Source organism: Sus scrofa, chromosome 16 (genome assembly GCF_054392235.1).
Source record: "Sus scrofa isolate SSC_HxYL_T2T_F1_AM1 chromosome 16, Sscrofa_HxYL_maternal_Yorkshire_Landrace_v2.0, whole genome shotgun sequence".
Lineage (NCBI taxonomy): Eukaryota > Metazoa > Chordata > Mammalia > Artiodactyla > Suidae > Sus > Sus scrofa.
The window spans coordinates 55,916,054-55,930,957 of record NC_139398.1 but is presented as its reverse complement, the minus strand read 5'-3'; the positions used below and the strand labels follow the sequence as shown (position 1 = coordinate 55,930,957).

The 14,904-nt window shown below is 33.5% G+C and overlaps 1 protein-coding gene across 36 annotated transcripts in view; it reads left to right on the top strand.

Annotated features, from left to right (window-relative positions):
• The window catches only part of ADAMTS6 (ADAM metallopeptidase with thrombospondin type 1 motif 6), a 308,356-nt gene that overhangs the window by 15,843 nt on the left and 277,609 nt on the right, over positions 1-14,904 (top strand). For 28 of the 36 annotated variants that reach the window (XR_014831410.1, XR_014831409.1, XR_014831406.1 and 25 more), the window contains 3 exons: positions 9,442-9,653; positions 10,135-10,218; positions 10,746-10,891. Coding sequence is in view for 10 of the 36 variants with exons in the window: in XM_085002386.1 (XP_084858512.1) it covers positions 9,442-9,653; positions 10,135-10,218; positions 10,746-10,891 (442 nt within the window). In the remaining 26 variants the exon portion in view is untranslated. Of the gene's footprint in view, positions 1-9,441; positions 9,654-10,129; positions 10,219-10,745; positions 10,892-14,904 lie in introns of all 36 variants that reach the window. The other 8 variants (XM_085002402.1, XM_085002393.1, XM_085002398.1 and 5 more) reach the window with 3 other exon arrangements.

Genomic DNA, 14,904 nt, shown 5'->3' with positions numbered 1-14,904 from the left:
AGGAACTCAAGTTAAATCAAAATATAAGATATAAAAATCCTTTTGGGAGTTCCCACCATGGCGCAGTGGGTTAAGAATTCCACTGCAGGGGCTCAGATCACAGCTGCAGCTTGAATTCAATCTTTGGCCGGAGAGTTTCCATATGCCATGGGTGTGGCTTAAATGATATAGAACAAAACAAAACAAAACCAGCCTTTTGACAATGGGTATATTTATCTCACATTCAGATATGAATTTTCCCATTTTAATTAAATTTAAGCTATCAATTAAAATTTTTAATGAAAGTTATATCTGTTCTTTGTAGAAATTTTAGAGAATATAAGATAAAAAGTTGCTCTCATACCACCACTCAAAGATAACTGAATATTCTTATGGTCCACTCACATAAATATTGTTGTCTCTCTCTTTTTTAATTACTTAATGAACTTTATTACATTTATAGGTGTACAACAATCATCACAACCAGATTTTACAGCATTTCCATTCCAAACCTTCAGTGCATCCCCCCAGCCTCCAACCTGTCTCATTTGGAAACTATAAATTTTTCAAAGTCTGTGAGTCAGTATCTGTTATGCAAAGGAGTTCATTGTGTCCTTTTTTTAGATTCCACATGTGAGTGATAGCGTTTGATGTTAGTGTCTCACTGTCTGACTGACTTCACTTAGCATGATAATTTCTAGGTCCATTCATGTTGCTAAAAATGCCATTATTTCTTTCCCTTTAATAGCTGAGTATATTCCATTGTGTTTATGTACCACATCTTCTTTATTTACTCCTCTGTCGATGGACATTTAGGTTGTTTCCATGTCTTGGCTATTGCAAATAGTGCTGCAATGAACATTGGAGTACATGTGTCTTTTCAAGTCATGGTTTTTCTCTGGATAGATGCCCGGGAGTGGGATTCCTGGATCAAATGGTAGATCTATTTTTAGTTTTCTGAGGAATCTCCATACTGTTTTCCACAGTGGTTGTACCAGTTTGCATTCCCACCAACAGTGTAAGAGGATTCCCTTTTCTCCACACCCTCTCCAGCATTAATTGTTTAAGGACTTTTTGATGATGGCTATTCTGGCTGGTGTAAAATGGCCCATTGTAGTTTTGATTTACATTTCTCTAATACTTAGTGATGTTGAACATCTTTTCATGTGTTTTTTGGCCATCTGTATGTCTTTTTTTGGAGAATTGTCTGTTTAGATCTTCTGCCCATGTTTTGATGGGGTTGTTTGTTTTTTTGGTATGGAGCTGCAGAAGGTGTTTATAAATTTCAGAGATTAATCCCTTGTCAGTTGGTTCATTTGCCAAGGTTTTCTCCCATTCTGTGGGTTGTCTTTTCGTTTTGTTTAGGGTTTCCTTTGCGGTGCAGAAACTTTTAACTGTGATTAGGTCCCATTTGTTTATTTCTGTTTTTACTGTCAATACTCTAACAGGTGGATCTGAGAAGATGTTGCTGTCATTTATGTCAGAAAGTGTTTGGCCTATGTTTTCCTCTAAGAGTTTGATAGTGTCTGGTCTTATATCTAGGTCTTTAATCCATTTTGTACTTTATTTTTGTGTATGGCTGTCCAGTTTTCCCAGCACCACTTATTGAACAAGCTGTCCTTTCTCCATTGTATATTCTTGCCTCCTTTGTCATAGATGAGTTGGCTGTAGGTGTGTGGGTTTAATTCTGGGCTTTCTATCCTCTTCCACTGATCTATATTTCTTTCTTTGTGCCAGTACCAAACTGTTTTGATGACTGTAGCTGTGAAAAGTGTCTTTGGTAATTTGATAGGGATTGCATTGAATCTGTAGGTAGTATAGTCATTTTGATAATATTCACTCTTCCAATCCAAGAGCATAGTATGTCTTTCCATCTATTTGTGTCATCTTTGATGTCTTTTGTCAGTGTCGTATAGTTTTCAGAGCACAGGTCTTTTGTCTCTTTAGGTAGGTTTACTCCTAGGTATTTTATTCTTTTGGATGTGATGGTAAACGGGATTGCTTCCCTAATTTCTCTTTCTGATCTTTCGTGGTTAGTATAAAGAAATGCCATCGATTTCTGTGTATTCATTTTGTATCTTGCAACTTTACCAAAATTCATGGATGAGCTCTAACAGTTTTCTGGTAGAGTCTTTAGGATTCTCTAGATATAGCATCATGTCATCTGCAAATAGTGATAGTTTTACTTCTTCCTTTCCAATTTGGTTTCCTTTTATCTCTTTTACTTCTCTGCTTGCTGTGGCTAGGACTTCCAAAAGTATATTGAATACTAGTGGTGAGAGTGGACATCCTTGTCTTGTTCCTGATCTCAGTGAGAATTCTTTGAGCTTTTCACCATTGAGAATGATGTTAGCTGTGGGTTTGTCATATGTGGTCTTTATTATGTTGAGGTAGGATCCCTCTGTGCCCACTTTCTGAAGGATTTTTTTAGATATTGTTGTCTCTTTAACTTCATTGTCTACTTATGTATTTATTAAATAAATACTCATTTATCATTTAACATGTATACTTAAGACTTTACTAGATACTGAGCAATAAAAAAATAAGAAAAGTCCTTACTCCCAAGGATCTTATATTCTAATGAGGAGAGACAGTTAACTAAATAAGCATTTAAACAAACAAATAAATGCATGGCCAACTGCAAGAAGTAATGAGTAGTGGAGTTCCTGTTGTGGCACAGCGGGAATGAATCTGAGTAGGAACCATGTGGTTGCAGGTTCAATCTCTGGCCTCGCTCAGTGGGTTAAGTATCTGTCATTGCTGTGAGCTCTGGTGTAGTTTGCATATGTGGTTTTGATCCTGCATTGCTATGTCTGTGGTATAGGCAAGCAGCTATAGCTGCTATTTGATCTGTAGCCTAGGAACCATCATATACTGCGTGTATGGCCCTAAAAAGCAAAAAAAAAAAAAAAAAAAAAAAAAAGCAGTGAAGAATAAAAGATAAAGCAGGTCCTTAACAAATTTAAGCATAGAAATTATTCAAGTATCTTCTTTGACTAAAAGGGCATGAAATTAGAAAGTAATGATGGGAAAAGAAATGAGAAAAGCCAACTGCATTGAGATTAAACAATATGCTACTAAAAAACCAGTGGGTCAATGAGGAAATCAAAAGGGAAATTAGAAAATACCTTGAGATAAATGACAATGAAAACACAACCATACAAAATCTATGGGGTGCTGCAGAAGCAGTTCCTAAAGGGAAGTTCATAGCAATATAGGTCTTCTTCAAAAAACAAGAAAAATCTCAAATCAACAACCTAACCTACCATCTAAAATAATTAGAAAAAGAAGAAAAAAAATCTAAAGTCAGCAGAAGAGAGGAAATCATAAAGATCCGAGAGGAAATCAATAAAGTAGACATTAACAAATAATAGAAAAAAAGTCAATAAAACCAAGAGTTGGTTCCTTGAAAGCATAAGCAAAATTGACAAACCTCTGGCCAGGTTCACCAAGAAGAAAATAAGAGAGAAGCCAAACAAACAAAATAAAAAATGGAAATGGAGAAATCTCAACAGATACTGCAGAAATACAAAAAACCATAAGAGGATTCTACAAACAATTACATGCCAACAAATTTGAAAACCTAGAATAAGTGGACAACTTTCCAGAAACATATAGCCCATCCAAATTGAGTCAAAAAGAAATAGATAATTTTTACAGGCCAACCAGTAGAAAGGAAATTGAATATGTAATTAAAAAAAATCCCCATGAACAAAAGTCCAGAACCAGATGACTTCACAGGTAAATTCTACCAAACATTCAAAGAACTTATATTAGTCCTTCTTAAATTCTTCCTAAAAAGTGAAGAAGGAACACTTCAAAGATAGTCTATGAAGCTACCACCACACTAATACCAAAACCAAAGACCCACCAAAAAAGAAAATTATAGGCTGGTACCATTGATGAATATAGACAGATATTCTCAATGAAATACATGCATGGATAAAAAAGATCATATACCACGACCAAGTGGGATTCATCCCAGGCTCACAGGGATGGTTCAACATATGCAAATCAATCAATGTCATATACCACCTTAACAAAAGAAATATCGAAAACCACATGGTCATCTCAATATATGCAGAAAAAGTATTTGATAAAATCCAACATCCATTCATGATAAAAATTCTTATGAAAGTGAATATGAAGAGAATATATCTCAACATAATGAAAGCCATTTATGACAAATTCACAGCCAATATAATACTCAGCAGAGAAAAGCTGAAAGCCCTCCTGCTAAAATCTGGAACAAGACAAGGATCTCCACTGTCACCACTTCTATTCAACATAGTATTGGTATTCCTAGTCACAACAATCTGACAAAAGAAGAATAAATGAAAGGTATCCAAATTGGAAGAGAAGAGGTAAAATTGTTACTATATGCAGATGACCTGATACTATATATAGAAAACCCCAAGGTGGCCACACAAAAACTATTCAAACTAATCAATGAATTCAGCAAAGTAGCAAGATACAAGTTTAACATTCAGAAATTGTTCACATTTCTATATACTAAAAGTGAAATATTAGAAAAGGAATATAAGAAAATAATACCTTTTAAAATCATACCCCCCCCAAAAAAAAAACCCTGACCAAGGAGGTGAAAGATTTATATGCTGAGAACTATAAAACATTAATCATGGAAATTTAAGAGGATTCAAAGAAATGGAAAGTTATTCCATGATCCTGGATTGGAAAAATTAATATTGTTAAAATGCCTATACTACCCAAAGCAATCTATAGATTTAATGTGATTCCTATCAAATTACCCATGATGTTTTTCACTCTACTAGAACAAATAATCCAAAAATTCATATGGAACTATAAAAGAATTGCCAAAGTAATCCTGAGGAAATCAAACAAACAAATATGAAGCATAACTCCCAGACTTCAGAAAATATTACAGAGCTACAGTAGTCAATAGTGTGGTATTGGTACAAAAACAGACATATGGATCAATGGAACAGAAGAGAGAGCCCCCAAATAAACCCATACACCTAAGGTCAATTAATCATTGACAAAGGAGGCAAGAGTATAAATTGGGAAAAAAGACGATCTCTTTAGCAAGTGATGCTGGGAAAACTGGACAGCTGCATGTAAATCAATGCCACTAGAGCGCATCCTCACACCATGCACAAAAATTAATGCAAAATGGCTCAAAGACTTAAACATAAGATATGACACCTTAAAACTCCTAGAAGAGAATGTGGGCAAAACATTCTCTGACATCAACCATACAAATGTTTTATTAGGTCAGGCTCCCAAGGCAATAGAAATGAAAATAAAAATAAACCAATGGGACCTAATCAGACTTAAATGCTTTTACCACAGCAAAGGAAACCATAAAACAAACAAACAAACAAACAAAACCAAAAAGACAACCTTTGGAATGGTAGAAAATAGTTGCAAACGATGGAACCAACAGGGGCTTAATCTCCAAAATATACAAACAACTCAACAGAAAAAAAAAAAAAAAATTGAAACAACCCAATTAAAAAAATGGGCAGAAGACCTAAATAGACATTTCTCCAAAGAAGAGATTTGGATTGCCAGTAAGCACATGGAAAGATGATCAAAATTGCTAATTATTAGAGAAATCTAAATCAAAACTGCAGTGAAGTACTACCTCATAGCTATCAGAATGGCCATCATGAGTAAGTCTACAAATAGCAAATGCTGGAGAGGGTGTAGAGAAGAGAGAATGTTGCTAAGCTATTGGTGGGAATGTAAATTGTTACAACTACTGTGGACAACAGTGTTAAGCTCCCTCAGGAAACTAAAAATAGAACTATCATAAAATTCAGCAATCCTACTCCTGGGTATATATCTGGACAAAACTATAATTCAAAAAGATACATGCACCCTTATGTTCTTTGCAGCACTAATCACAACAGCCAAGTCATGGAAACAACCTAAATGTCCATTGACAGATGAATGGATTTAGAACATGTGGCACATATATACAATGGACTACTACTCAGCCATGAAAACATGATATAATGTAACAACATATATACAACAACATGCAGCAACATAGATACAACTAGAGATTCTCAGACTAAGTGAAATAGGTCAGAAGGAGAAAGACAAATACCATATGATATCACTTATATGTAGAATCTAAAATTTGGCACAGACGAATCTATCTACAAAACAAACAGACTCACAGACATGGAGAACAGACTTGTGATTGCCAAGGGGTTGAAGGGAGGGAGTAGGATGGGCTGGTTGTTTTGGATTATAAAATGCAAACTATTACATTTAGAATGGATAAATAATGAGGGCCTACTGTAGAGCACAGGTAACTACATCCAATGTGTTGGAATAGACCATGATGGAAAATAATATTAAAAAATAATGTATATATATGTATGACTGAGTCACTTTGCTATACAGCCAAAATTGACACAACATTGTAAATCAACTATCCTTTAATAAAAAATAGTAAATTTTAAAAAAGAAAAAAAAGCAGGTCAGTGAGAGGCTGTTTATATTAAAAAATATTTGTTATTGATCAAAAACTCAAGATCTTATTTCATGTGACAAACAGATCCATATATTTGCTTTGGGGGAAAATTATTTAATTGTATATTTTTGTGGAGGAATGTTTTCCTTAATATTCTATACTCAATCCAAAATCAAACTGAGCAAAGCAGGAGTTTCTGTCATGGCGCAGCGGAAATGAATCTGACTAGGAACCATGAGGTTGCAGGTTGTATCCCTGGATCTGGTGTTGCTGTGGCTGTGGCGTGGGCTGGCAGCTGTAGCTCCGATTAGACCCCTAGCCTAGGAACCTCCATATGCTGCTGGGTGTGGCCCTAAAAAGCAAAAAAACAAAACAAAAAACCCCACAAAAACTGAGCAAAGCACATGTTATGAGTATCATTTGAAGAATTAATTTATATTTTGAAGGAAAATAAAACAAGTCAGTTGTGTATTCTATTTTAAACTAAAAAAGGTATTAATCTCAGATCATTAAACTTAACTTTAAGCAGTCAATTGACAGTTATAAAATGCAGCTGTTTTGTAATGATCTAACCATGGAGTGAAGATTTTTATTTAATCCTTAAAATGTAACTGAAGATCTCTTTAGACTTCATTCAATATGTGTGTATATTATATGTATATATCAGATTACAAAGTTTTTGAGTATGAGAATTATATCTTTTCATTTATGAATGTCCATCAGAGATAGTGTATGTTTAATGGATGAATAGCCAAGCAAATTAATAATTAAAAAAGTAAAAAGTTGAAAATTATGAAGATGATGACTAATAACAGTAGCTACCACTTACTAAATACTGTTAAATGAGAAACACTGTTGTTAAGCATTTATTTTGCCTAATCATGTCTAATTCTTTATACAATACTTTAAATAAAAATAAGGAGAAATTAAATGAGAAGTGTAAATGATCAAAATAATGTCCCATATTTAGACATTTAAGCTGTCCAGGCAGAAAAAGAGATGACTAGGCATGATCTGAATACATAAGTGGTTTCATTATCACAGAAGACTGAGCAAGCGAAATTGGAGTTATATTAATGCAGCAAGAATTTTGTATGTGTCATAACGATGTACCACAAACACAGTGGCTTAAGAGTGCACTTTTATTATCTCACATTTTCTGTGGGCCAAGAGTCTGTACACAGATGGGTTACATCCCATCCATTTCTGGTTCTCCTTCAGAATCTTTAATCAGGAGGAATCCACTTCTTCACTCCCATGGTTGTTGGCAGCATTCAGTTCCATGTTGTTGTAGGAGTGAAAGCTTTCATTTTGGCTGGTTGTCTTCCAGAGGCCACCTGTAGTTCCTAACCATGTTCAGTTCACCAACCTTGTTGGTTGTTTCCTATGTTCAGTTCACCAAACTTTTTGGTTGCTTCCTCTAAGTCAGCAAGGGAAGGACTCTTGTAAGTGAGATGGTACAATATTATGTAGCATAGTTATGTCATTTTATACATGTGATTATCATCTTTTCTTTCTTCTATTTGTTGGAAACAAGTCACAGGTCTGGATCATACTGAAGGGAGGAGATCAGGAGGCAGCATGTTATGGGAGTCACTTCAAGAGTCTGTCTCCCACAGTGGACATTGGGGAATACTTACTGGCTAAAATAAGAAGTAGTATGTTTCTGACTCTCTTGACCTTTAGGAATAAAGATACTCATTTAATCTGTATGAGTTTCAAAAGTATTTGACTAATGCATCTAGTGGCCATTTCCATCTCTTATTTCTTAAAATGTATAACTTCTATCAAAGTAATTTTTTTCTTTTTAGGGCCATACCTGTGGCATACGGAGGTTCCCAGGCTAGGGGTCCAGCCTATTCCACAGCCACAGCAACGCCAGATCTAAGCCATGTCTGCAACGTACACCACAGCTCACAGCAATGGAAGATCCTTAACCCACCGAGGGAGGCTAGGGATTGAACCTGTATCATCATGGATGCTAATCAGATTCATTTTCTCTGAGCCACAATGGGAACTCCTCAAAGTAATTTTTAAAAGGAAAAATCTAAAGGAAAAGTGAGAATAGTGCTACTCTTTGTCAAGTAGATTATATACGTTACTCCAATTTGTCCTCACTAAATTTTTCAATAAGTGGCAGTTAGAAAGATTTCCAGCTCACGATAAGGATATGAAAGTGAGGTGTACAGAAGACTTGTACTTGCTCAAGTTTATTTAATGAAGATTAATATAAACGAGGCAAGTGTTTATAAATGCCATTGTACTAAAAGGTTTCCTTTGTACTGAAGGACCAAATGTCTAGAAAGCGAAGGATAAAACTACAATGCAAGCTAAAATGTGGAATCATTGTCTTTCCGCTCTCATTCTAGTGCCGTTTACCTCTGGGTTTTGGAAAAGGAATACTCTGGGTACTTTGCCAGGATAAATAGTTGTAGACCACAAAACTATATGAAAAAGATAATTATAGCCTTTTACAATTGAGATTTTTAGAACAGTAGAATTGCTCTAATTAAGATAATTTTAAAAACTTTAAAATAAAATATCAAAAGCATTTTAGGAATAGATTTTTACAACATTAATGTTCTTTATCAGAACTATCTTAGGGCGCTTAGAAAGTTAATGCTCTAGGTGCTTTTTAAACAACTTTAAGTGATTTTTAAAAAGCACTTATTCTAAATGTAAAGGTATTTTTATGATATAATTACTCACTGGAAAAATATGAAGTGATTATTTTAAGATTCCTTTGTTAAAGTAAGCTATTAGATTTATTTTGTTTTCATGAACACTTGCATATTATTAATGTTTAACTTTTTCTAGATAATAGGATTATTTTGAAAAATTTTAAGTTTACTTTTTTTTCACTACTGCATTTCCTTATCCCCTTCCCTCACTTTGAAAAATCTGAATAGAGAATTTATGAGAAATGTCTACATGAAAGCTCTATGGATAAGAGGTTTATCTGGTGAACCTCTCTGAACTAATTATTTTTATTATAGACCTCATAAGAAATGGCAAACCTTGGTGGTTGAATGACACATCGGCTTTTCCTTCTTCAATCCCATTTAATGGCACACATATGCACCAGAGACAGAAGAGATCAGTAAGCATTGAGCGGTTTGTGGAGACATTAGTAGTGGCAGACAAAATGATGGTGGGCTACCATGGCCGCAAAGACATTGAACATTACATTTTGAGTGTGATGAATATTGTAAGTTTGATCCCTCTATATAACATTTTAACTTAATTTGTTGTGGTTTTTGACTTAAGTCATGGATTTATATTGTTAAATAATTATTTTGAGGATTTACTTTTTGAAAGTTAGAAAAATTTATATGTGTTTCAGTTCCATAGAAAATAAATCTAAAGGTGACCTTATTGTTCATTTTCATATATTATGATTTTTTGAGTGCATCATGTTAGATCCTATTTAAGATTAGCCTACCGTCTTAATTACTATGTTGTAGTTCATAATTAGAAGAATATATTTCTTGAAGTAGACTTGTACAACAAATCTTTTACTGAGGCATCTTGAGGGTAGAGTTCTAAGTGATGTGGGGTAAAAGAATACCTTTTTATATACATAGCAGTTAAATTAATGAAAAATTGTTTTACCACTCAAAAAAAAAATCGAACAATAGCCTTATGATTTTTGTCTGACTTTGTGTCTTTTCTTATTTTCTGGAGGTCAGGTTGCCAAACTTTACCGTGATTCCAGCCTAGGAAACGTTGTGAATATTATAGTGGCCCGTTTAATTGTTCTCACAGAAGATCAGGTAAGAATGAGTTAGTTTATAAATCTAACACTTTTAACAGACAGGCTATAGAATTATGTATTAAAAATATATCTATTTTTATTATTACTATGAGGAACTTCTAGTTGAATGTGATTTCTAGCTCTAAGCATTTAATGTTTTAAGCCAATTTTAAAAACTTACAAGAATACGTCTCTTACGTCTCATTAAAGCCATATATATATATATATATATATATATATATATATATATATATACCCTATATTTCAGTATAAAGAAGAACATTTGGATGGTGGACTTTATAACAGTGGTTTGGGTTGTTTTTGTATGCTCAGTATCACATATATCATTAAAGCTGGAACTAGAAAGACTGTTCAGTAATACATTATATTAATTTTAGATCAGATATTACAGAGATAGAAATTGGCAAGAGATTATTCCTAGAAACTACTGTTTCTAATTATAGTCCCACTGTAGTCTTCAAAACTTTTAACAACTGACCTTAGTAATTTGTTTGGAACATTTCTGGTATGCATGTTGTATTGCAGCCAAACTTGGAGATAAACCACCATGCAGACAAGTCTCTCGATAGCTTCTGTAAATGGCAGAAATCCATTCTCTCCCACCAAAGTGATGGAAACACCATTCCAGAAAATGGGATTGCCCACCACGATAATGCAGTTCTTATTACTAGGTATGGTTTGTTGAAAGTATTTTACTCTTCATTGTTGTGTTTGATATTGTAACTCTATTTGGTTCTATCTAAGCCCTCATTCAGGTAATGAGCATAGAGAAAGCAAAGTGATAATTTATTATTCACAATTGCGAAAGAATATTTTACAATGTTATTGTGTTTGTGCCAAATGAACTAGGTAAGAGAAAGGGTTTAGAACTTAGAGGTTTACGTTCTAAAGATATTTAATAAATATCTTTTCTTCTTCTAATGTTTATTCATAAGGCTTAACTGGAAGCATGTGTATGTTTTATTGCTTGAACAAAATATATTAAAAGCAAGATTTAAAAGTACGAGAATACATTTTAAAAATAGAAATGAGTCATCATTCTTGGTTATAAAACATGTTAATTATTCTTACTGCCAAATTGTTAAGAGGCAGGACATCAGTAATAACACAGTTTACTGAGATGAATATTTATTTAATTAAAATATTTTAATTAAGAGGTATAAATATAAGGAAAGCAGATTTATTACACTTTATGATGAACAGCTTGTCTCTCCAGCAAAATTATTGCTTGGTGATAACCCAATTAATTCATATATTTCTCTCCAGTTTTTTAAAACTGTATTCAGATCCATTTTGTTCCATACTCTCCAATGAAGATGCTGTGAGGTAGATAATGTTTTTATCTTTCTCATGTAAGAAATGAGGAGACTGAAGGTCCTGTAGTGACTCAATGGTAACAAACCCAACTAGTATCCATGAGGATGGGGGTTTGATACCTGGCATTGCTCAGTGGGTTAAGGATCCAGCATTGCTGTGAGCTGTGGCACAGGTTGCAGACAGGGCTTGGATCTGATGTTGCTGTGGCTGTGGTATATAGGCTGGCAGCTACAGCTGATTTGACTCCTAGCCTAGGAATTTCCATATGCTGAGGGTGCAGCCTTAAAAAGGCAAAAAAAAAAAAAAAGAGATATCAATACAAAATATTTCAGTAATGAGCAGGTCCCATGACCTCGTGATCCTCTCTTCTTTGATTATACTATGCTGTCTGTCTTAATCTTTAATACTCTAATAATGGTTGGTTAGAAGCACGCTTAAATCATTTACAAGATACTTGCCCTTGACCTCTTACCAATATTTAAAAATGAAAAAATAATAATAACAAACAAACAGTAAGCAAAATGGAAGTATTATTCTATCTTGGCTAAGTGGAATAGCCTTTTTTTGTCTTGATTATTTCTTTTAATTTGCAAGTCAGTATCTAACATATACTTCATCTGTGGTGTGCCCATTGATTCTACATTAGACTCTCTGGAGGGAGGGTATGAAGTATATGGGATCAGAATCTTGAGACCCAGTAAGATATGTGAATTTAGCTTTCTCAAAAATGTTCCCTTTAAGTGAATTATAGAGCTAATGTTTCTGGGTTTATTTTTTAAAAACAGTTACACTTATTTGAATTGATTTCATCTACCTGGCATTGTAAACCAAAATATTTTATTTATGACATGCTTGCTGAATAAAACCAACATTGTAAAATTCTATATGCAGATGTATTGACATGTCAGCCTGATAAATTCTGCAATTCTGCAGAGTCTTGTGGACTGGAATGTCTCCCAAATATATTTGAGGAGTTAAAAATATACTTAGAATTGTGCAAATATAGAAATTTTTGTGAAAAATATATATGATATGATTAGTTGCAGTGAAATTACTAGAGGATAATATCTGTTATAAATGGTTAACAGGCTGATCACAGATGTTTACGTTGGCATCTGTACTTATATTTATAAAACCTACCTCTCCCCAAAAATGTAATGCCCAGTGGTCTCCTGATGCTTCACATTTTTGTTATTGTATCTGCTTTGGATTTTTAACTTTTGCATCAAATGACAGGAATATTCAGCTCTCTGAATTGTTACTCTGAATTGGCCTTGATATTTTTTTGATCCTCTGCAGAAGTCTTCTTTGAGCGCTCTTTTGCTGTCTGAGGGATTTGAGCCCCAAATTTTCTTTTAAAAAATTTCTCCCAATGGTCATATAGCACTAGAAATAATCTCAGGATTTAAAGGACAGTACTACAAAGAATTCATATCTCGCATCATTTTAGATTGGTTCTGTAATGGAGGTTAGAAAAATGCCTTTTGGGGAAAGCATAGAATGCCTTTCTGAGTTTATTAAAGTTTTACAGTAACTTTTAGTTTATTTAAAAGTCTACAATTATCTTTGAATTATTAGGGCCACAGAGTGACTTATCTAAATGAGAGGACTATCTGAGTATTATTTCTAGAGTTTTTTGGTTGAGAGTTTTACCAGTGCTTGAATCTCCTTGCATATACTTTTGATTTATGAAATTAAATATATGTTTAAATTATGGTGCTACTTTTAGCAAAAATAAATATGAGAATTCTGCAGATGACTTTTATTAGTGTTGAAAATTGCTTCATGTAACTCACTTATTAACATGTTCAGTGTTATGACTCCATCAGTTAAAGGTAAGATCATGATTTATGTTTGCTTGAAATGTCATCTCACTAGGGAGAGTATATAATGTGTTTATCAAGAATTCCAGAGAAAAAATGATGTATATGTTTATTTCTGGTAGGCCAAGTTTTGTCCTAGGGATTTAAATGATTTAAGCAGAAAACCATTTGAATTATAGTTACTTAGGTAATGATAGTTTTGAAAAAAATTTTGAAAACTCAAAATATTATCTCCTCTTAGCAAATAATATTTTATTACTTTATTTTATTGATACAGATTTAAAACAAACCACTATAAACTATTAGATCACCATTAACAGAATGGAAATAAAGAAAATTAAAAAATTAGAATTTTGTTGTTTTATCTGGTATCACAATACTGAATTAGGGGAATTCCTGTTATGGCACAGTGGGTTAAGGATCCAACATTGTTTCTGCAGTGGCATGGTTTTGATTCCCAGCCTGGTCCTGTGGGTCAAGAATCCAGCATTGATGACATTTCGGCATAGGTTGCAGCTGAGGCTTGGATTAGATTCCTGGCCTGGGAACTTCCCTATGCTATGAAAGTGCCTCCCCACCCCCCCAAAAGTATTGAATTAACATCAAAGAACATATTAAAAATAATATATATATTTTAAAATATTTTATATTCAATTTTATTTTTATATATGAGTATATGTATATATATATATACATATATATATAATAGTGAGCATCTGTTGTACACTAGGTAGCTTTATTTAATCTTTTTAAAAATGAGGTATGATTGACAGAATTGTGTATATTTAGTATACAGTGTAATGATTTGATGTACATATATGTTGTGAGTCGAATGCTGTAATCAAATTAACACATCCATCATCTCATAGTTATCTTGTTTTTTTCTCCCATTTTTGGGGTGAGAATGCTTAAGAGCTACTCAGTGAATTTTAAGTATACATACAACATTATATGTAGTCATTATACTGTACATTAGATTCTCAGAATTTATTCATTTACTAACTAAAAGTTTGTGCCCTTTGGTTAATATCTCTTGATTTACTCTAGCCCTGCAACTCTGGACAAATACCATTCTACTCTTGGCTTCTGTGAGTTCAACTTTTTTTTTTTAAGATTCCACATATAACTGAGATCATATAGTATTTTGTCTTTCTCTGTCTGGCTTATTTCATATATCATACAGCCAAATGCCCTCTAGTTTGATTCATCTTGTCACAGATGACAATATGACCTTCTTTGTTATGACTGAATAATATTCCTGTGTGTGTGTGTGTTTCACCTTTTTTTTATTCATCAGTTGCTGGACACTTGGGCTGTTTTTATATCTTGGCTTTTGAATAATGCTGCAGTGAATATAGGAGTACATATATCTCTTCAAGATACTGATTTACTAATTTTATTACTTTCAGATATATCCCTAGACGTGAGATTACTGGGTTGTATGATAGTTCTATTTAAAAGTTTTAAGGAACCTCTGTATTGTCTTCCATAATGGCTATACAAATTTACATTCCCACCAGCAGTATACAGAAGTTCCCTTTTCT